This window comes from Amia ocellicauda, chromosome 10 (assembly GCF_036373705.1).
Source record: "Amia ocellicauda isolate fAmiCal2 chromosome 10, fAmiCal2.hap1, whole genome shotgun sequence".
Classification (NCBI taxonomy): Eukaryota; Metazoa; Chordata; class Actinopteri; order Amiiformes; family Amiidae; genus Amia; species Amia ocellicauda.
The window spans coordinates 36,085,202-36,108,323 of NC_089859.1; the positions used below are offsets into that span (position 1 = coordinate 36,085,202).

The 23,122-nt window shown below is 42.1% G+C and overlaps 1 protein-coding gene across 2 annotated transcripts in view; it reads right to left on the minus strand.

The window, feature by feature from the left end:
• The window catches only part of kif13a (kinesin family member 13A), a gene marked incomplete at its 3' end in the record, with an annotated part of 124,535 nt that overhangs the window by 79,018 nt on the left and 22,395 nt on the right, over nt 1–23,122 (minus strand). For both annotated transcript variants that reach the window (XM_066716017.1, XM_066716016.1), the window contains 4 exon segments: nt 4,039–4,126; nt 20,995–21,172; nt 22,283–22,375; nt 22,565–22,625. In XM_066716017.1, coding sequence (XP_066572114.1) covers nt 4,039–4,126; nt 20,995–21,172; nt 22,283–22,375; nt 22,565–22,625 — 420 coding nt within the window.

Sequence of the window (23,122 nt, forward strand, 5' to 3'; positions counted from 1 at the left end):
CAGGATATGAACAACATAATTACCTAGATTGACTTGAACACTAAATAAAAAGATTAACTGCTCACATAAACTAATAAGGAAAATAAATAAATAGTGATAAATAACAAATAATTTTAAATTCTCTTCCACACTCTGAGATAACAGGCCAGCTGTCTGTGCTGTAACCCATGAACTAAGTAAATAACTTTTCCCTTTGTGAACAGTACTCTTCAGAATTAAATACATTATATATAATTTGAAACCATGAATTCTGCTTATTTAGATTACAGTAAACTGTACAATAATTGGCTGTCACCAACAGCTAGTAATCTACTATATTTACTCAAATGACAAGATACTGTATTTATGGTTACATAAGATTCTGCTTAGCTTACAGTAATGATGCAGTAATACAAAAAACAGTATTATGCCGGCAACCCTGCTGCCAAATAAGATACTGTAAATTTAAATTCAGTAATATATTGTATTTGAATATTACAGTAACATCATGTACACGTGGACATGATGGTGTTCCTAAAGAAAAACTTACTTGAATTATGTTTACACAGAAATGTTTTTATTATTTAGTTTTGTTTAATTCTGAAGAGGAGCAAATATTCAGGACCATGAAAGCGCCGATTGCGTTGGTAATATTTTGAGCACGGTCGGAGTTGGCTGGTAACTTCATTTGAAAGGCATTAGGAAGATTAACCTGCTGATGTTGAGATTTCTTCCGTGTACTGCTTAGATCAATGTCGGGATGATGTCTTCTGATATGCGTGTGCATATTTGATGTGTTGCCTGTCACCTGAGGAAGTTTTGTGAAACATTTACGGCAAATTGTATGTGTTCTGTCTACGACACGATTGCCATCCCTACTGGAACACCAAAATATTCCCATACTACTGAGCTGTATGTGCCGGGAGGGTCTGCAATTTCAGGAATATTAGCCATCTTGAGATTACTGAATAGCTCAACTTTGCAGGCGTGGACACATGATTGGAAAAGTGGTCACATGACACGTAGTTGGAAGACGCTAAAACAAGTGTAGTCATACTTGCCTTAACTTACTAACTAAATAGAATAATAATTTCATGATTTACATGTAATGTGTACTGTGAAATGAGAAAATGAATTTTGTTGTAGTGGAATTATATTGTAGTGTGTGTAAAGAGCTCAAGGGGCTGCATCTGTAACTGATGGCAGGCTGCAGGGGTTGGAGAGGGGCGTGTGTCGCGGTTCATGTTATGTAATTCTATATAGCATTATATGTGAAACATCTAATATATATATATATATATATATCTATCTATATCTATATATATATATATATATATATATATATATATATGTATATCTACACTCACCTAAAGGATTATTAGGAACACCATACTAATACTGTGTTTGACCCCCTTTCGCCTTCAGAACTGCCTTAATTCTACGTGGCATTGATTCAACAAGGTGCTGAAAGCATTCTTTAGAAATGTTGGCCCATATTGATAGGATAGCATCTTGCAGTTGATGGAGATTTGTGGGATGCACATCCAGGGCATGAAGCTCCCGTTCCACCACATCCCAAAGATGCTCTATTGGGTTGAGATCTGGTGACTGTGGGGGCCAGTTTAGTACAGTGAACTCATTGTCATGTTCAAGAAACCAATTTGAAATGATTCGACCTTTGTGACATGGTGCATTATCCTGCTGGAAGTAGCCATCAGAGGATGGGTACATGGTGGTCATAAAGGGATGGACATGGTCAGAAACAATAAACGATGCCCAATTGGCACTAAGGGGCCTAAAGTGTGCCAAGAAAACATCCCCCACACCATTACACCACCACCAGCAGCCTGCACAGTGGTAACAAGGCATGATGGATCCATGTTCTCATTCTGTTTACGCCAAATTCTGACTCTACCATCTGAATGTCTCAACAGAAATCGAGACTCATCAGACCAGGCAACATTTTTCCAGTCTTCAACTTTCCAATTTTGGTGAGCTTGTGCAAATTGTAGCCTCTTTTTCCTATTTGTAGTGGAGATGAGTGGTACCTGGTGGGGTCTTCTGCTGTTGTAGCCCATCCGCCTCAAGGTTGTACGTGTTGTGGCTTCACAAATGCTTTGCTGCATACCTCGGTTGTAACGAGTGGTTATTTCAGTCAAAGTTGCTCTTCTATCAGCTTGAATCAGTCGGCCCATTCTCCTCTGACCTCTAGCATCAACAAGGCATTTTCGCCCACAGGACTGCCGCATGCTGGATGTTTATCCCTTTTCACACCATTCTTTGTAAACCCTAGAAATGGTTGTGCGTGAAAATCCCAGTAACTGAGCAGATTGTGAAATACTCAGACCGGCCCGTCTGGCACCAACAACCATGCCACGCTCAAAGTTGCTTAAATCACCTTTCTTTCCCATTCAGACATTCAGTTTGGAGTTCAGGAGATTGTCTTGACCAGGACCACACCCCTAAATGCATTGAAGCAACTGCCATGTGATTGGTTGGTTAGATAATTGCATCAATGAGAAATTGAACAGGTGTTCCTAATAATCCTTTAGGTGAGTGTGTATCTATAAATATATATATATATATCTATATCTATATATATATATCTATCTATCTATATATATATACACTCACCTAAAGGATTATTAGGAACACCTGTTCAATTTCTCATTAAGGCAATTATCTAACCAACCAATCACATGGCAGTTGCTTCAATGCATTTAGGGGTATGTGGTCCTGGTCAAGACAATCTCCTGAACTCCAAACTGAATGTCTGAATGGGAAAGAAAGGTGATTTCAGCAATTTTGAGCGTGGCATGGTTGTTGGTGCCAGACGGGCCGGTCTGAGTATTTCACAATCTGCTCAGTTACTGGGATTTTCACGCACAACCAGTTCTAGGGTTTACAAAGAATGGTGTGAAAAGGGAAAAACATCCAGTATGCGGCAGTCCTGTGGGTGAAAATGCCTTGTTGATGCTAGAGGTCAGAGGAGAATGGGCCGACTGATTCAAGCTGATAGAAGAGCAACTTTGACTGAAATAACCACTCGTTACAACCGAGGTATGCAGCAAAGCATTTGTGAAGCCACAACACGTACAACCTTGAGGCGGATGGGCTACAACAGCAGAAGACCCCACCGGGTACCACTCATCTCCACTACAAATAGGAAAAAGAGGCTACAATTTGCACAAGCTCACCAAAATTGGACAGTTGAAGACTGGAAACATGTTGCCTGGTCTGATGAATCTCGATTTCTGTTGAGACATTCAGATGGTAGAGTCAGAATTTGGCGTAAACGGAATGAGAACATGGATCCATCATGCCTTGTTACCACTGTGCAGGCTGGTGGTGGTGGTGTAATGGTGTGGGGGATGTTTTCTTGGCACACTTTAGGCCCCTTAGTGCCAATTGGGCATCGTTTAAATGCCACGGCCTACCTGAGCATTGTTTCTGACCATGTCCATCCTTTTATGACCAACATGTACCCATCCTCTGATGGCTACTTCCAGCAGGATAATGCACCATGTCACAAAGGTCGAATCATTTCAAATTGGTTTCTTGAACATGACAATGAGTTCACTGTACTAAACTGGCCCCCACAGTCACCAGATCTCAACCCAATAGAGCATCTTTGGGATGTGGTGGAACGGGAGCTTCGTGTCCTGGATGTGCATCCCACATATCTCCATCAACTGCAAGATGCTATCCTATCAATATGGGCCAACATTTCTAAAGAATGCTTTCAGCACCTTGTTGAATCAATGCCACGTAGAATTAAGGCAGTTCTGAAGGCGAAAGGGGGTCAAACACAGTATTAGTATGGTGTTCCTAATAATCCTTTAGGTGAGTGTATATATATATATAAAAAAAAAAGTTCTCGAACTGCGACACGGGATCGTGGATGTTTGTATCGCGATTTCGGTTGCGGTTCGCGTATCGTTACAGCCCTACTAGGTATAATAGCGTAACAGTGCCCTATCAAGCCATTTTCAGGTAATACGTGTTTACAGATACTCTAGATACTCAGAGTTGATCATCTTTACAGGAAAGTATCCTTACCTCAAAGTTTGTGACCGCAAGTTGTGACAAGCCATCCACATATGGGCCAAACACCTTGTGCTCTCGGACCTTCAGGGACTGGCGGCTCCTAAATCAGAGAAGATAAATGCACAGGTAATTATAATTTGCATACTTTTGCCCTTTTTATTTTTTAAACACCATGTTGCACATCTCTCTTGATGATTCATAAAAATATGTAATGGCTATTCAAAATTCCATTCTTCATTTTGAATTGACATTTTAATTTATTTTACAGAAACCCAATATGAAAATACCAACTTTAAATTAACGTGGCTCACCACTATGCTTACTGTAGGAGGAATGTATTTCTAATCTTGTTTTTAGTTTTGCCTTAATTGAAGTGAATCATATTCCTAGATGCATAAATTGTACTTAATTCAGTCCAGCTGCTGTGTTAGAGTAACAAGATTGAAGGAAAGGTGACCTAGTTTAGGAAAGTGGAGGTGGAGTAAGTGAGTCAGAGAGGTGTCAATTGGTGGCAAAAAGCTCATCACAAAGGTATTTAAGGTGATCCTGAAAAAAAGCTGCAAGGCAGTTAAATTAGAGGACCAACAACTACATGTGGCCACTACAGTGTCAGGTTTGCATAATGATTGCCTTCCAGGATTAACTCATCCAAGAAGATTTAATTTGTGAATGTTTCTCAGCTTGTTGATCTGCGCTGTATTAGTGATCCGGAAGAACTGGTCAATCAGCCCATGTGAGAGATGGTGTGCACGCCATAACCTAGGAAGGTTGAGCCCTTAGAGCAGGAAAGTGTTGCTGGGTTACAATAGGTCGTAACCGCAGAAAAGGGCGTGCACATCCCTTAGAGACGTAAGAACATAAGAAAGTTTACAAACGAGAGGAGGCCATTTGACCCATTGTGCTCGTTTGGTGTCCATTAATAAGTGAGTGATCCAAGGATTCTATCCAGTCTATTTTTAAATGTTCAAAAGTGCAGCCACGTTTGATGCGGTGGCTTTCAAGACTTGTTTCTGTCCTTCTTGTTCACGTTTTCTTCGCTCAAAGAATTCAACAGGTTTGTCTCTAAGTGCAGGGTGCTTTGGATTCAATGTGCCGAAGCAGTTTTGAGGGCTTCATTGCCTCGTTAGATATCTCCACACATTACACAGAGCATGCGAGTCACCTGTCGCAATAAAGCCATACTTTTTTTTTGCAGTCTCGGGCTCTGCATTATCAGCATCGTCGTCGGGCCTTTTATCTCCCTTACCCCTTCCGAAGAAGCTCTCTAGCGACATTTGTTTGTTTTTATTCATGTCCGCTAATTAGCTAGCTTGCAACACAGCTCGCGCAGACCGTGATGAACTTGCGGCGCACGCATTACTCAAGTTCAAACTCTGTAAACTGTTGTGGGTGTGACAGAGGTATTAGAGAGGTGAGAAAAAGACCAACAGACTGCACCAAGTTCAATGCAATTACTGCACAATTAGCTGATAATTGTATATAATTATTATTTTATTTTACCAATTTAAAAAAATATATATATTATTTACAACAAACCCAAATACAAACTACATGCTGCTAACAGAAGTGTTACCCAGCTTCTTCCTCAGTTTGATAACAAACAATAAAAGGTGACTTAAAACTAAGTTAATGACACTCAAGCCATGTTTGGTCTTAAAAGAAAGAACATTAGCCAAAACAACCATTGGACTATTTATATTTCACATACAATGCAACATTAACATTTGGTAAGAGAATTATGTACATATCCTAATTGATCCTCCACTGACAAGGGCATCAGACCAGCCCCCCCTGGAATTCCAAGAAGACTCAAATTCAATATTACCGAGAAAGAACACCTGGCTTGTTTGGCATCAACTGTAAGGTCATACTTTGAGGGACTTGAAAATGTAATTGATAGAACTAAAACTTGAAAATATAGAGAGTTAGAAACTAAGTAACATTTGAACCATGTTTCACATTCCTCAAAGCCATCACACCCCCAGTACACATTCTGTAGGAATCAAGGGAGAGGAATGACAAAGACTGCTTCGATTCGAACTTCAATTTTATTACCCCAAACCTGTCCAATCAGAAATTTGGAAGGAAAGAGATTATAATCTTTTTGTCTAAAATGTATAAAAATCTAAAGTTAAAACTAGCAATTCAGAGTGGCACAATTAGGAGTGGCACAATTGGGAGTGGAGATGAAATCCAGGAAGACTGAACAGAACCAGAACTTCTCCACCAAAAACCTGAAAGCTTTTCAATCGTCCTCCAGTCAAAGCAGTCTGCAAGCCTTCCCCACTATCGAATATCTGCATAACTGAATCTCAGTAAATCACACAGGTAGTATATTGCATGTGCCAGTCAAGAATTAGATAAATCACAATTACATAAACCCTAGTTGTGTATGGGATCTAAATAGTAGGAACGGCTAGCGTAATATTTGTTTGTTATTATATATGTTTTGTGCCTCGAGTCAAAACTTGACTATCAGATAGATCTCCTCTCACTCTTACTTTTAATATTATTCACCCTGCTTGTTTCTATCCTATCTTTGCAAATACATGTTGACTATTTTCATTTTTGATCATGCAGATCAACCTAAACGCTAATCTGAATTCGTATTAGTTAAAGTATTGTGGTAACTTGCGCATCAACTCGGTCTTGTTTTCAAAGGATTGGACCGCTGTGAGTTGTATGTGTGGGGGGTCACTACATAATAGGACTTTAATCAGCAATTATTATTTCTTCTGATATTCGATACCAGATAAAAAAATAAAACTCCAGTTTAAAGTCCTAGGCCTACTGAAAGTACTTACTAATAAAACAAAAACTGTAATGATAAATTAAAAAAATTAGTCTATGGCAACATTTTGGCTGTATCTTATCAGATCAGCATCCTTTCATTTCATTAAACTATTTACAACAGGGCAGAACCTCCATGGTAGTTTTCTCTGAAATACTTCTGGTACCACGTGACAGGCCAGGGAGACAGGCAGAGATTAGAAAGTTCAATACGTGGCTAAAATCATGGTGTAAGGAAAATGGCTTTAGATGTATCAGGCATTGGTCTTTCTTCTGGGATAGGTGGGATCTCTACAAACCAGACGGTCTACATCTAAACATAAGGGGGCGAATGCTTGGGAGAGCGTATGTGCAGAGAAATTGAGAATCATTTAAACTAGGGACCAGGGGGGCAGGGAGCTCTGACAATGGGAGATGTTCCACTAAGGAAATAAAACAAAGGGAAACTGCTAGCAGGAAAGTCCTGAAATGTTTGTACCTCAATGCCAGGAGTATAAGGAACAAGATGTTACACCTAGAAGCCACAGTGCTGGCATGTGACTATGATGTTGTAGGAGTGACAGAAAACATGGCTTACAAAAAATTATGGGGACGAATACAAATTGAAAGGATACACACAGTTTAGGAGAGACAGGAATAATCAAAGAGTTGGTGGGGTAGCATTATATGTGAAAAATGACATTGAGGCAGAAGAACTCAAATTAGAGCCTAGTAACGAAACAATCTTTGTGGGTTAAACTTTTGAATTAAAGATCTGGAGGATTAGTGAAAGGAGTGTATTACAGACCACCCAATTCAGATATTCAGAAAGATGTTGCACTGTACAATGTAATCAGGACTGCACGTAGCAAGGATGTGGCTGTTACAATGGGAGATTTCAATTTCCCAAACATAGACTGGGAAAGCCCAGTTGGGACTACAGAAGCAGAAATAGAAATCGTTGAGATGGTAAATGACTGCTTTCTAACTCAATTCGTCAGGGAACCAACCAGAGAGAGCACATGCATTGATTTTATATTTTCAAATGACAAAGATAAAGTAAGAGGGACACAAGTTAGAGAACCAATGGCAAACTGTGATCACAGTATGGTTAGATTTGAGGCATACTTCCAGAAAACAAGGACCAAGTCAAAACAATGGTCTATAATTTTAGAACAGCAAACCTTGATTCAGTCGAAAATGGATAGTTATGTTTTAAGAATATACTACTTTGTTCTTAAATTTTGTACCAAATTTGTACCAAAAATTAGCAATTGAGGACAAAAAAACATTGGCCAAAATGGTTTAATAGAACTATGCAAAAAAATATCAAGACAAAGAAAATTGTATAGCGCATACAGAAGGGATAGACATGAAACAAAATACAAAGAATATGTTGAAGTGCATAGAAAGGGATCAGGAAAGCAAAAAAGGAAATAGAAAGAAACATAGCTCTTGGAGCTAAAACTAATGCAAAGAGCTTTTTCAATACTACAACAGCATGAAGTCAATATAGGAGGAAGAGAAACAGATAAAGGGCAAACATTGAAGTATCTTGGAAAATGAACAAGATGTTAACATGCCACAGGTTAACAACCAGTCCAGTCAAACCCTAAGAGAGATCAGGATAAATGAGGAGGAGGTACTAAAGGGACTAGCAAAATTAAAAAAAAACAAATCACCTGGGCCAGAAGGTATATTTCCAATAGTACTTAAAGAAATTAGGGAAATTATTTATAGGCTGTTAACTCAAATATTCCAAATGGCACTTAGAACAGGGGATGTGCCAACTGACTGGAAGACAGCAAATGTCATACCAATCCACAATGAAGGGGAGAAAACTGAGCCAGGAAATTACATACCAATAAGTCTCACGTGCATTACTTGTAAAATGTTGGAAAAATTGATTAGACAGAAAATAAAGGAGCATCTTAATGAAAACCATATTCTTGGAGATAGTCAACATGGGTTTAGACGAGGCAGATCATGTCTTACTAATTTATTAGAATGCTTTGAACATGCAACTGCAGCTGATCATGTAAAAGCACAGGCATTCAGGGTAATGTAAGTAGATGGATTATGAACTGGTTAATGTATAGGAAACAGAGGGTGTCGATTAGAGAACTAGAATAAGGTTGTTAGTGGAGTGACACAGGGATCAGTATTAGGGCCTTTGCTTTTTCTAATCTATGTTAATGATCTGGACTCTGGGATAGTTAGCAAACTTGACAAATATGCAGATGATAATAAAATAGGTGGCTCAGCAGATACAATCTCGGCAGCACAGGTTATTCAAAGTGACTTAAATAATATTCAGTTGTGGGCCGACCACCTGGCAGATGAAATTCAATGTGAACAAGTACAAGGTATTACATGCAGGTAACAAACATGTCCACAATAATTACACTATGGGAGGAATAGTAGAAGTAAAGCATGAGAAAGATCTAGGAGTCGATGTGGACTCCAAACAAACACGATGGGTCGAATAGCCTCCTCTCGTTTGTAAACTTTCTTATGTTCTAAATGTAGGCAGCTAACACATCTTTAATGTCTGCCTGCAAGCCATTCACTTCTTAACAGTGCAAACAGTGTGCACATAGGAACATAGGAACACACTGTCTTAACCAATAGCAGAAATGTTTGTTGTGAGTATTAACCAATTAAAAAGCTTTTAAAATAAACAGTTTTGGTTTATTATTAGTATTGGTTAAAAAATAAAATAAGTTGTCTCTTAGGAGATGGGAAAAAATGGCAAATGATGGATGTTTTGAACATTTTACTGCTGAGACTGATAAAAATTATGCAAAAACAATCTGTTCTATTCTTAGTAAACATTGTTCAGTATTGTAGACAGTTATGACAGCGATTTGGAATAGGGGGAGGCAGAAGTTTATCACAAGGATATAAATTCAAGGGGGTGACAGAACAGTATGGAAGCATATAGAGGACTTAATTCAAATGTAAATGCAAAATGGAACATCATTATGCAATCTCACAACTGCATAATCATGTTCCATTTATGCACGCATTTGGGACGAATTTAAAATGAAAAAATGCAATAATCCCATTTGCCTTTTCATTTTCATATACAAGGAGGCACATTCGCAGACAATATTAAAACATTAATGCAAAAATCAATTGCAATTGCATTTTCAAAAACTTCCCCCACTTTATGATGGACTTTATTCAAATGATAATATATTTGTGAAAATAGAGAAACAGCGCCCCTCTTTCCAAATGCATGTCATACCTCTTACGCCGTTTTCCCAGACAAAACGTAAATGCAATATCAAATGCTTGTGCAAATACATGATCATGCTCTACCAACCTCTAACCTTCGACCTCTGAACCTCTGAGCACTGAATGCTGCTATTGGTCTCTGTTCATGAGAGAAGTACTCAATTTCAAGTATAAGTATTGATGCAGACACAGAAATCAGATGGCCAAACCATCAAAATTTCAGATGCCCCTAAAACAACATTACATTCACGAAAACTCACAAGAAATGTAGAAATCACTTATGCCTACAAATGCAGTGAAAACTACATGTGCTGATCACATGGTGCTGCCGCCATACTGCATTTAGTGGCAAAATTGTGAAATGCTACAAAAATGTTCTTCTCCAAAACCAACTGACACATGAATATACCACTTCGTATTCATGCATACCTTATACCCCACTATTAGGCTTGTTAATCAGAAGTTGATTGGTCGCATGGTTTGGCCGACATCTTGCGTTCCCTAATGTCTCCTCCAGTGCCAGAACTGTGCCACAAATTGGCATGAATGACACTACTACATTTTTAAATGAATGAATTAAAGCTGTTATACACTTAAATGGTTAGATTATGCCTTAACTTAGATATGTGCAATACCAAAAAAACTAAATTGTGACTTTAACCCTAATACATGTCTTTTTACATGCCATGTTTAGATGGGACAGTTGGATACATTTTTATCGATTTGTGTGAACTACACCCCAATACATTCTCAAATGGTGCGAGTCCAGCGTATGGCAAGAAATGGCACCGAAACGCAGCTCTGCGTAACCACTACGAGTGTTCAGATTGGAATGCAGCAGTAGAGCAGAGAGACTGATCCTCCTGCATTCCACTGCCACAGCCACGTGCCATTCATACAGACTGAGCAGCGCTGAGCTCCGGCTGTGCGCTGTGGGCACCATACAATTGTAAGTGTGGACTTTAAAATTGATTTGCAGTGTTGATAGTAGTGCAACAAAAATACTGATTTATACAATACAATAAAACATTCCTACAGTATAGTAATTAAATGAGACCAGTAAGTAAAATATAATGTAATATTATATTCAGTACATATTTATTTTCAGTTAAGTAGTGTGAACTGCAAACACAAGTTAATTTTTTTAACTGATCAATAAATAACTGGCTCACTTCATAGTGGTGTTCACCACCGTTTTCACTACACATCGTCTCTGTTTTGTGTGCATTTAGTTATTATTGATAGCTAATCCTGATTCTGTCCCGTCCGCGCACCGGAGGTCCGGCTGCACTTTCGGTTTCAGTTTTGTTCACAAGAAGAGCCTTTTAAAAATAATAGTCGTGTTTGTATAGTGCGATATACACTCACCTAAAGGATTATTAGGAACACCTGTTCAATGTCTCATTAATGCAATTATCTAACCAACCAATCACATGGCAGTTGCTTCAATGCATTTAGGGGTGTGGTCCTGGTCAAGACAATCTCCTGAACTCCAAACTGAATGTCTGAATGGGAAAGAAAGGTGATTTAAGCAATTTTGAGCGTGGCATGGTTGTTGGTGCCAGACGGGCCGGTCTGAGTATTTCACAATCTGCTCAGTTACTGGGATTTTCACGCACAACCATTTCTAGGGTTTACAAAGAATGGTGTGAAAAGGGAAAAACATCCAGTATGCGGCAGTCCTGTGGGCGAAAATGCCTTGTTGATGCTAGAGGTCAGAGGAGAATGGGCCGACTGATTCAAGCTGATAGAAGAGCAACTTTGACTGAAATAACCACTCGTTACAACCGAGGTATGCAGCAAAGCATTTGTGAAGCCACAACACGTACAACCTTGAGGTGGATGGGCTACAACAGCAGAAGACCCCACCGGGTACCACTCATCTCCACTACAAATAGGAAAAAGAGGCTACAATTTGCACAAGCTCACCAAAATTGGACAGTTGAAGACTGGAAAAATGTTGCCTGGTCTGATGAGTCTCGATTTCTGTTGAGACATTCAGATGGTAGAGTCAGAATTTGGCGTAAACCGAATGAGAACATGGATCCATCATGCCTTGTTACCACTGTGCAGGCTGGTGGTGGTGGTGTAATGGTGTGGGGGATGTTTTCTTGGCACACTTTAGGCCCCTTAGTGCCAATTGGGCATCGTTTAAATGCCACGGCCTACCTGAGCATTGTTTCAGACCATGTCCATCCCTTTATGACCACCATGTACCCATCCTCTGATGGCTACTTCCAGCAGGATAGTGCACCATGTCACAAAGGTCAAATCATTTAAAATTGGTTTCTTGAACATGACAATGAGTTCACTGTACTAAACTGGCCCCCACAGTCACCAGATCTCAACCCAATAGAGCATCTTTGGGATGTGGTGGAACGGGAGCTTCGTGCCCTGGATGTGCATCCCACAAATCTCCATCAACTGCAAGATGCTATCCTATCAATATGGGCCAACATTTCTAAAGAATGCTTTCAGCACCTTGTTGAATCAATGCCACGTAGAATTAAGGCAGTTCTGAAGGCGAAAGGGGGTCAAACAGCATTAGTATGGTGTTCCTAATAATCCTTTAGGTGAGTGTATATTCCGACTGCTTGCTGTGTTGGTTTTCTGTCCACAGGGCTTTTTCCTCCACAGCAGGAGCGCTAGCAGCGGCAGTAAAATCGGCGGCCCGGCCAGAGCCGTGGTGTGTCGTAAGAGATCTCGCCCGCGTGAGGTGCTCCTCCGCCGGCTTGCGCCCGCACTACAGCCCACAACTGCGGCTGTAGGAGATCTCGCTCTCTCGGTTCACCGAGAACGACCACTGCTAGCCCTCCCGGTCCGTGCGTGCAGGCCTCGGTTTTAGATACCGCTACGGCTGGTGGTCTACTACCCTCGGCCCCCACGGACCCCGGACTCTCCCCGAGCCCCTCCGTCCCCTCCTCCAGGATGGTAGTACTGGGGACAGCCGCGCCTCCTGTGCCACGGCAGCTGCCCCCTCCGCACATGCACACGAATGATGAGGAGGAGCAGTGGAGCGACGCCCCCGGGCTCCCTCCCTCTCTTCTGAGTCTTCGCTGGCCTCCTCCCCGCCGCTCCGTCAGCGGACAGACATGTGCTGGTCCGGACGGACAACACAGCGGTGGTTGCCTTTATCAACAGGCAAGGAGGTCTCCGGTCGCGCAGACTGTACTGTCTAGCACACCGTCTGCTTCTGTGGGCGCAACCACGGTTCTACTCCATCAGAGCAGTTCACCTCCCAGGCCTGTCCAACACGGCGGCGGACCACCTCTCTCGGGTAGGCCCCCCAGTCTCGGAATGGCGCCTCCACCTGCTTGTGGTACAACAACTGTGGAGCCGGTTCGGCAGGGCGGATCTCTTTGCCTTGGCAGAGTCCACACACTGCCCACTACTTCTCCGTCCAAGACCGCTCAGGAAACCTATGGATCGATGCGCTAGCCCACACGTGGCCGCGCTGTCTATTTTACGTGTTCCCACCATTCCCCCTTCTCCCGGTGGTCCTGGAGAAGGTCAGGAGAGAATGAGCGACACTTCTGCTGATAGTCCCACGGTGGCCTTGCAGATTCTGGTTCGCGGACCTGATCGCCGCCCTCCTCCACAGAGAGCCTTGGCAGCTCCCAGTGAGAGCGGACTTGTTGTCACAGGTGCAGGGCATGCTTTGGCACCCCAATCCGGGCCTCCTCCAGCTCTGGGCCTGGCCCCTGAGCAGGAGCGATTGATTGCCTGGGGTCTGTCGGACACGGTAGTTGCCACTATTCAGTCAGCGAAAGCTCCCTCTACGAGGTCGCAGTATTCCTACCGCTGGCGGACATTTAGCACCTGGTGCCAAGACGGCGGTCAAGACCCAATTAATTGCCCCATCGGGGTCATACTTCAATTTCTACAAGAGCTGTTGGACCAGGGCAAGTCCCTGTCCACGCTCAAAGTGAATCTGGCGGCCATCTCCACATGTCATGTTAGGATTGATGGCGAGCCTCCTGGGTCTCATTTTCTGGCTGTGCAGTTTCTAAAGGGAGCTTGACGGCTACGGCCTCCTCGAACCCTTTCACTGCCCGCATGGCGCCTTGATGTAGTGCTGGACGCACCTTCCCAGGCCCCATTTGAGCCACTGAACTCAGCTGAGCTGAAGCTAGTGTCACTTAAGACTGCATTTTTGCTGGCAATCACCTCTGCAAAACACGTGAGCGAGTTACACGCCCTGTCCGTACACCCATCGTGTCCGTTTTGCAGGAGATGGCTCCAGGGTCACGCTACGGCCTAACCCTGCGTTCCTCCCGAAAGTGCTGTCTCCAGTTCATGTCAACAGGCCTATTGAGTTGATGGCTTTTCATCCTTCTCCCTTCGCTTCAGAGCAAGAGAGTCGGCTTCACCTGCTCTGCCCTGTGCGGGCCCTCAGGTGCTATTTGGAACGCACTAAGGACATTTGGCGCTCAGACCAACTGTTTGTGTCTTATGGAGCGTGGACACAAGGCCAGGCGCTTTCAAAGCAGCGCCTCTCGCATTGGATTGTGGACACCATTACCATGGCCTACGAGTCTACCGGGACCCCGGTGCCTGATCACCTGGTGGCCCACTCGACTCGAGGCTTTGCCACATCGTGGGCCCTTTTTCATGGTGCCCCCTTGGCAGACATTTGTGCGGCTGCAGCTTGGGCCTCGCTGCTTACATTTGCCCGTTTCTACAGGTTGGATGTGAAGGGACCGGTCCTTTCCATTGGGAACCGGGTGTTGGCTGCAGTCGAGCCCCAGTAGCCTGCAGGCTCTGGCTCCTGCCTTTCCTTTTCCAGTCTGCCCCTGTAAGTGCATCCTGAGGGAGCTGGTGAACCGTGTCTTTCCCTTCCACCGGACTATGCCTTCCAGTCGAGCACCCACGCGAGCTGCTCCTGGATGTACAGACAGCCCTGTCGATGTGTTCCCGGGGCTTGTCATGCGAAGTACAGGCATGTTGCCTTACGAGGTCGCCCTGTATATAGTTCGTTCATTGTAATTGTGTTGCGGTGGTGCATGCGTTTGCCCTGTACCCCGCTCTGTGTATTGGTCAGCAGGTCTGTGGCCCGCTCTGGCTGTATTACGACAGAGCAGGGGACCGGTGCTGTTGTCCTCCAGCGGAGGGCACTTGAGTTCTCCAGTGCCCGGCTGTGTACATAGTTCATTTATTCACACGGTAGAGCTGTAGTTGCCCTGCGTTAGCTGCGCTATTCGACAGTTGTCAACTGCTCCTGTGTTCCACGTGTGGTGCATGAGCCAGCTCCTGCACCCTGTGATGTATATATGTGTATATATGTATTATGTGTTAAACAGAAGGACTGTGGCTCCATTCTAAAATTATAGAATGGAGTTCACTGCCGCTGTTCCCAGCTGACGGCGCTTGAGTTTCACTGCCTCACTGTGAATATAGTTCCTTTCTTTACAAAGTAGAGCTAATGTTGCCCTGCGTTAGCCGGTCTAACCAGCAGGCGTCAACTGCTCCTGTGTTCCATGGGCGGTGCATGACTTCGTTCCTGCGCCCCGTGGTGTATATAGTTCGTTTGTATGAAATCTAAATTGTCAGCACAATGGAGCTCTTCCACTGTGTACTGTTTAGTCAAGTTGGATGCTCTTGTGCTGCACGCTGACAGCATGAAGGTCTTGCTGTCACACGATATGTATGTATTGTATATTGTTCAGCTCGGCTACTCTATTGACTAGCCAGCTATGTATTATATTGTATTTTTCTCATTGGGTCTGTGGCCCCGCTCCTATTGGATCAGGGGTCCACTGCCATGATATTGCGTGGAGGCTGCACAAGTGCTTGATTGCCCGCGCCAGACATTGTGCAAGTAGATTACGGCCTCACTCCTAGCTGCACTAGTAGAGCAGCCGGCCTTGCTCTTGTAAGCGGAGGGCGTGAGAGTTAATCTCTGTAGCCCCGCTTTGTATATTCTGATTGCAGACAGTTCCTGGTAGAGTGTGACTACGGACCTCACTCCTGGACAGCTCAGGTGTGGCCCTATGGGGCCCCTGAGGTTACTGTCTGGAGTTGTGTTGCCGAGGTCCCCTAGCGGTGCACCTCGGGGCAGGCTCCCTTATCAGCTCGCTGCCTCCTCCCTTGCGAAGGTTTTGTTATACAGTAACCCCTCCCCCTTGGGCAGTGCTTCCGACTTGAAAGATAACGATAGGTTGCGTATGCAACCCCGGTTATCTGAAAAAGGAAGCACTGCCCAAGGGTTGCAAGGTCGCGCGGGAGTCCAGGCTCCCGGCAAAAGAGGACGAACCTGCGCTGACGTCACGTTTTATAGAACAGGAAGTGGGAAGGGACCGAGCGCAGGGGCCAATGGCAGCTTTGATAGAGTGACGTTTTGATCGGGTTCCCACGGAAGTGCGCAGAAACCCCTCCCCCTTGGGCAGTGCTTCCTTTTTCAGAAAACCGGGATTGCATACACAACCTTAAGTTATACCACTAACAAAACAATTATATCAGTGTTTTATAAATACCACACTGATTGTAAATGGCTTACAATATAATTGCAAACAGTTCAGAAACTATTAAACACAAATACATACATTAAAAACAGCAGGAAATTCTTCCCAGAAAATAAAAATCACTCATGGCTTTTAATTTAGTCACTTTATTTCAAAGTTTTCTGAAAGAAGAATACATTTGTAAAAGTTCATGTAGCTCTACCTTCATGTAATTTGACCTCTTTTTGTCAAATTACAAAATAATGAACAGCATTTCCTGCTGCTCGTCTTCTCTCTCAACAACCTGTCAAAAATCCCCAAATCCTTCTCACGGCTGGCATTGGTTTTTGGAGCAAACTGCAGCTTACTGTGCAGCTCCGCTGATACCTCAGTATACCGCCCATGCTCTAGGTGATCAGCTAACATCCTACAAAACATTTTAACTAGCTAGAATTAACTCCACTACCTGTACAGTCATGCTGTCAAAATCTACAGTTGTCTCCTCTGTACGTTTCTGAAGGACAGGCTCCACACTCACTTCTACATCATCGAACAATTGAACATCTCCTCTAACAAAACTCTGGCTGTCTGACTGCCATGCCTTCAGTTTGTGGACAAGTTCCTGACACCTGTCATTCATTTCAAGAACATGCTCTTTCCTCAACAAAACTCTCAAAAGAGGCTCTGTCACAATTTTACAAATAGCCGCTGAGCCTTGAGAGACGCTGCTCCCTGCCACTCAATAGGAAAAGATGGCTTTTCACACCGGTGTGCAAAGAAAAAGCCTGTAGTTTAGACACAGCTTTATGTTTACTGTATGTGATGTGTTTTGTATTACTAATCTATGTAGTATTTGGATCAGATGTGACTTCAGGGTACTACCAACACTGATCAAGGCAAGCTGCATGGTTGCCATGGGCCAATGAAAAAAAAACATTTGCGCCGCATCAGACATGTTACACATTTTATAGACACTGGAATACAGTAGACACATGAAACTACAAATATATTCGTGCCCATACTGTGAAAATACAACCAGAAAATGAAGCTCATGGGGTAAATGGTTAAGCCATTTTGGATCATGCATTTTATGCGTTGTCATATTAAAACAGTTAATGCTCCGGAACTATAGGAAACAGTGAGCTCAGACTTTGCCATTTGTTACATAGAGACTGCTAACTATCAAATTTGCAAAATGCAAGTGACTGCATGTAAAAACATGGCCACCACAAGCCAATAAATATGTATGCAAATTTTGCATATTTTCAAAGAATGAAATCTGACCCCAGAAATAAAAAAAACTCATATGCCATATTCAAAAACTCAAATTTGGTACAATAATACATGCCAATGTTATGCTTGATTGTGGAGAGTTTCATCACCATTGGTCACATTTGCATGGCAGCCATTTTGCATCCTGCAGGCACGTTTTGACAGCCTGTATTTCTGAAACAACTTACTCTACTCATGCAATACTTATTAAATGTTCTTCACTTATGATGTACTATAAGACATCTGAACATGAACAAGATCACACCCATGGTATGGCAGCAAAAATTGTACTGTGCCTTCCATGGCCGGTGACTACCTCTCTGCAGCCGTAAGGCCCACTGTGCTGCAATTTTGCATACATGACACTAGTATGGTACCCTATCATACTTGTTAAACACAAGTTGATCAGTTGAATGGTACGGTGGACATGTGGTTTGGTAGCCATGTTGTGTCACATAATTACACTTCCGGTAAATCCTTCTACAGAAACGGAAGGCCTATTGTGCTCAACTTTTCCATAGACATCTGACATAGTTGATATCGCTGAGTCGATAGGATCACAAACATGACAGCTGTACACACATCAAAATGACAGCTTTTCATATTGAGACAAATACCTGTAGAAATTCCAAAATAGACCTCTAGCACCATCATGTGGCCGAGTTTTGAAATAGCACTCCATGTCTTGCATAACACAAGCATGAAAACTACACATATGCAACAATTAAATAAACTACAATATAATACCTTAAATAGCAAAGCATACAATTGAGAAGTATTACATTGCCATTTGAGATATGTATACAAATGTGGACTATAAATGTAAACTACACTGACAAGGAACAGAGGTATTTACAAGTTGCCACACACAGACACAAGACAGTACAGGTGAGAGACGGCCATCTTGTTGTTTTCCTAGTTTCAGACCAGTCTTAGCAGTCTTCATTTTGTTTTAACTCCAGGTGGAGCCAGTTAGCTGTGAATTGGTGGCACGTAGACAAAAGCTACTTAAAGCTGCGCTAGGGAACAGAAACCAAGCATGTGGCCACTACAGTGTCAGGTTTGCAGAATGACTGCCTTTCTGGATGAACTAATTAGTGATATGGAAGAATTAGACATCCAACCAATGAGAAATATGGTGTGCACACCAAAATCTAGGATAGAGCAGGAAAGTGTGGAGAACTGCTGGGTTGCAATAGGTCGTAACCTTATGAAAAGGGCAAGCACACCCCAAAAGACAACCCAAGAGCTAGACATGCCCAACAGGTTCCAACTGCGTGATACTGAGTTGGACAGTGACAGCTCAGAGGGTGATGGGAGGGCAGTTGAGCACCAGAGACCCATGCTGCACACTCACCCCAGAACAGGGAGGTAGTTATAGTAGGAGACTCAATTCTTAGAGGTGTAGATCACACAGTGTGTTCTAGTGATAAGGAGACCCACATTTTATCTTGCCTGCCTGGTGCTCAGGTTGCAGATCTCCCAAAACTACTAGATGGGCTATTGGCCAAAGCCGGGGGGATCCACTGGTCATGGTCCACATTGGAACCAATGACATAGGAAAAGGTAGGGCAGAGGTTCTGCAAGACAAATTTAAAGAGTTAGGAAAGAAACTAAAGAGCAGAACACCCACAATAGTTTTCTCTGAAATACTTCCAGTACCACGTGCCAGGCCAGGGAGACAGGCAGAGATTAGAAAGTTCACGTGGTTGAAATCCTGGTGTAGGGAAGAGGGCTTTAGATTTATGTAGCATTGGTCTTAAAAAACATAAGAAAGTTTACAGACGAGAGGAGGCCATTCGACCATTAATAACTAAGTGATCCAAGGATACAATCCAGTCTATTTTTAAATGTTCCCTAATTTTGAGCTTGAAGAAGGGTCTCCTGTTTTCTGTCTTGAATGCCTTGAAGCCCAATTTCCATTTGTGTCCCCAGGTCCATGTGTCCCTGCTGATCTGGAAAAGCTCCTCTGGTTTGATGTGGTTGATGCCTTTCATGATTTAGAACACTTGAATCAAGTCCCCACGTAGTCTCCTCTGTTCCAGGGTGAAAAGGTTCAGTTTCCTCAGACTCTCAGAGTCCCTTCAAACCTGGCATAAGTCTGGTTGCTCGCCTCTGAACTGCCTTGAAAGACCTGAGGTCTTGTCAAATTTATATACAATAAATGACATATCAGCTCTACATAAATATTCAAATGTATATGAATATGTATATATATATTTCTTTGAATGGAATGGAATAAGCAAAATGTTTTATAGTTCTGTCTGTCTGTCTCTCTCTCCCCCTGAACACCCACTTTTCTGGTTCCACGAGTAAAAACACGTGGAACAACTCTTCCCTTCCCCTGCACAGCCACTTTTCTCTTTGTCTGGTTCCACGTGCAAAACACGTCAAACCACTCTCTCCCCCTCAGTCCTTTGTGCATCCCAGAATGCCCTGCGGAGGAATCGGTGACGTCACCCCCGGTGTTTGGTAACCCTACACTCCAAAGGAGGAAGAGGAAGTAGAGAAGAGCGAGGGCTGAGCCAATCCACGTGCACATCCGGGACACTGCCCTCTGCTGATTGGACATTATTCACCTTTTGTTTACTACTATATAAAATGTAAAACCCGGAAGAGATCTGTAAGAAAGCTGCTTGAACACGAGTTCGGTCTGATTTTTATCCGGGCCAGCCTGATTAAAAGACTTCTGAACTGTACACAGTATTCCAGATGAGGTCTAACTAGCACATTGTACAGTCTTAACATTACTTCCCTTATTCTAAATTCTACACGTTTGACAATATACCCTTGGCATTTTGTTTGCCTTTTTAATTGCTTCCCCACAATGTTTGGATGGGGAGCGTGAAGAGTCCACATAGACTCAACTCCTAGGTCTTTCTCATGCTTTACTTCTTTTAGTTATATTCCTCCCATAGTGTAAGTATAGTGGGCATTTTTATTACCTGCATGTAATACCCTGCACTTGTCCACATTGAATTTCATCTGCCAGGTGTCAGCCCACACCTGGATATTATCTATATTAGCATGTGTTAAATAGAGAAAAAAAAAATCTCTTAAAGGGTCTCATCTCCTGTCCATTGAACATGTTGTGTTTAGCTAACATGTAGTTAAGTATACTGAGGAGAGGGATAACTTGTTAGCAAGAACAAACGTCCTTCCGCACATCATGAATTTGACTGATGTTAAAAACTTGTCACAAAAGGGCATTTCTTTTTTGTGTGTTTAGGTTGTACCTTTCACTTACCCTTTGGGATCCAGTAGATCCCTAACTTTTTCATTGTAGATTTCCATATAAGAAACTTCCACTTTGAACGAGTGTGATTTGTCTTCTTTTGAAACCCTTTCAAACAAGGAGCAGCAGAGACGGGGTATAAGGCCTGGCTGGTCTCCATTTCCCATCATGGAAAATGACTTGCCTGAACCTGCATGACAATATGGAAGGATTAATGCAAAATGTATGTGAATGCACAGATACCAGCAGGAGTGAATATAACTATTTAACTACTTTCTGGACATCTAATCTCAGTCAATACATTCTTCAATTAAAATTTGAAAAACTACCTGAAATGTTATAATGATATTCCCACCATATTTTCCATCTCCAAATCAATACTTCCATAAAACATCTCCTTAAAATGTATTATCTTGGCAGCAAAAAAACATACATCATTCTACATTGGGAGAAAGCTAAATCAACCTAAAACGGTAAATGCACCTCAGTGTCTTTATGATTTTTTAAACACAGTTTTGAGCACTGTTATATTGGATAGTGTTAAGGTACAAAACTTCAATTGAAGTAACCCTTCGGGTCCCAGTGAATCAGGCACCCCAGTCAGCGCTTCCAGCAACAGTGGAGACTTTTCAGCAGGAGACGAGCACTCAGAAAGAAAAAGTCACAGACACCGAAGTCTGTTTGTTTATCTTCGTTTATTGAAAGTTTCACACAGCCTTTTATAGATCTACATTCAGATTTCAAAGGAGTTTCGGGGCAGTCCCGAAACTGGATGATATCTTCTTGGCATATGTCTGGGGCAGTTCCGAGACACGGGAAGTGATAATTAATAAGGTATTCTTTATAATTAGTTCAAGCATGGAGGCGTTTATATCAAAGACACAGTACAAAGCATGGTAAACAAAATTTCAAAAGGTTTTCTTTGTAATTAGTTCAGACATGGAAGCGCTGGTACCAAGGACACACTGTACTAATAGGAACGTATTAATAGATAATTTCGGTTCGTTACCCAAAGAATTTACCACGGCAGCAGAAATTGTTTTCATCTGCCACACAGATAACTCTGAGTAGAGAAATCATAATAAGAGCAAATAAATCCTAATAAGAACAAGTTTTAACTAGTAACTTACTGGAAAGTGTCTTATATTTTCTAACAGATAGTCATGGTTGCAAGCAGTCATGTTTGTTTTTAAATAATATCCTTGATGGTTTGGTCACGGAAACATGCAATTAATCTACTACTTATTTCCCTCTCTCTCTTATCTTTCCATAGGCTCCAAAAAAGATAATATAAGGTTACCTGTCTGTCCATAAGCAAAGACACAAGCATTATATCCTTGAAATGCATTTTCAAGTATCCCTTCTCCAAGGCACTTAAATACTACTTCTTGACCTGCAAAATAAAGAAGGTTTGAGTATGCTTGAAATATACAAACTGTAAACGTGAAAATAAAGTGTTCTGAATGGTCCCGTCTCATCATACAGTGTCTTTCTGTGCTAATCACTGCTGTGCCGACAGCACAGATTCCACAACAGCCTCACCTATGGTAGTGATTTCACTAAGAACAAAAATATGACTCACCTGCATATTGTGTAACATTTGATTCATCCATAGACCAAAAGCAATAGTCAAAGGCAAAGACCTGTAGATGTGAAAACAAAACAAAAACAAATTTAGTATCTGACCAAGAGGGTGTAAGTAATACAACATTATATAGATATATACACAAATATACAGTGCTCCCTAAAGAAGAAATATGAAGTATTTAACTGACTTAAAAGTTATAAGACGACTTTAAAGTTACAGACCTGTGGCTATGAAGGCAAATCAGAGAAGAGTGTAAACCCCTACTAAATATGGTGATCTATATATTTTTTTCTGTCATTAACAAAAAGGGATAGAACATAATGGTTAGGAAATTGCTGTTTAAAGCTAAGAAACTCTAAAGTGTTAAACATGTCAGCAGATTTAAATTGTGTTGTGTGCATCTAAAACTAATGCTCTTGCACAAGTGAAGCAGAGATGTTTCTGTAACATGTGGATAAAATCCAGTATCTTAAAGTTAGTGATGGGGCTGCAGTTATTTTTAGTTGTCAACATTTATTGTTAGGGATGAAAACTTTGCAGGATCATATTGGA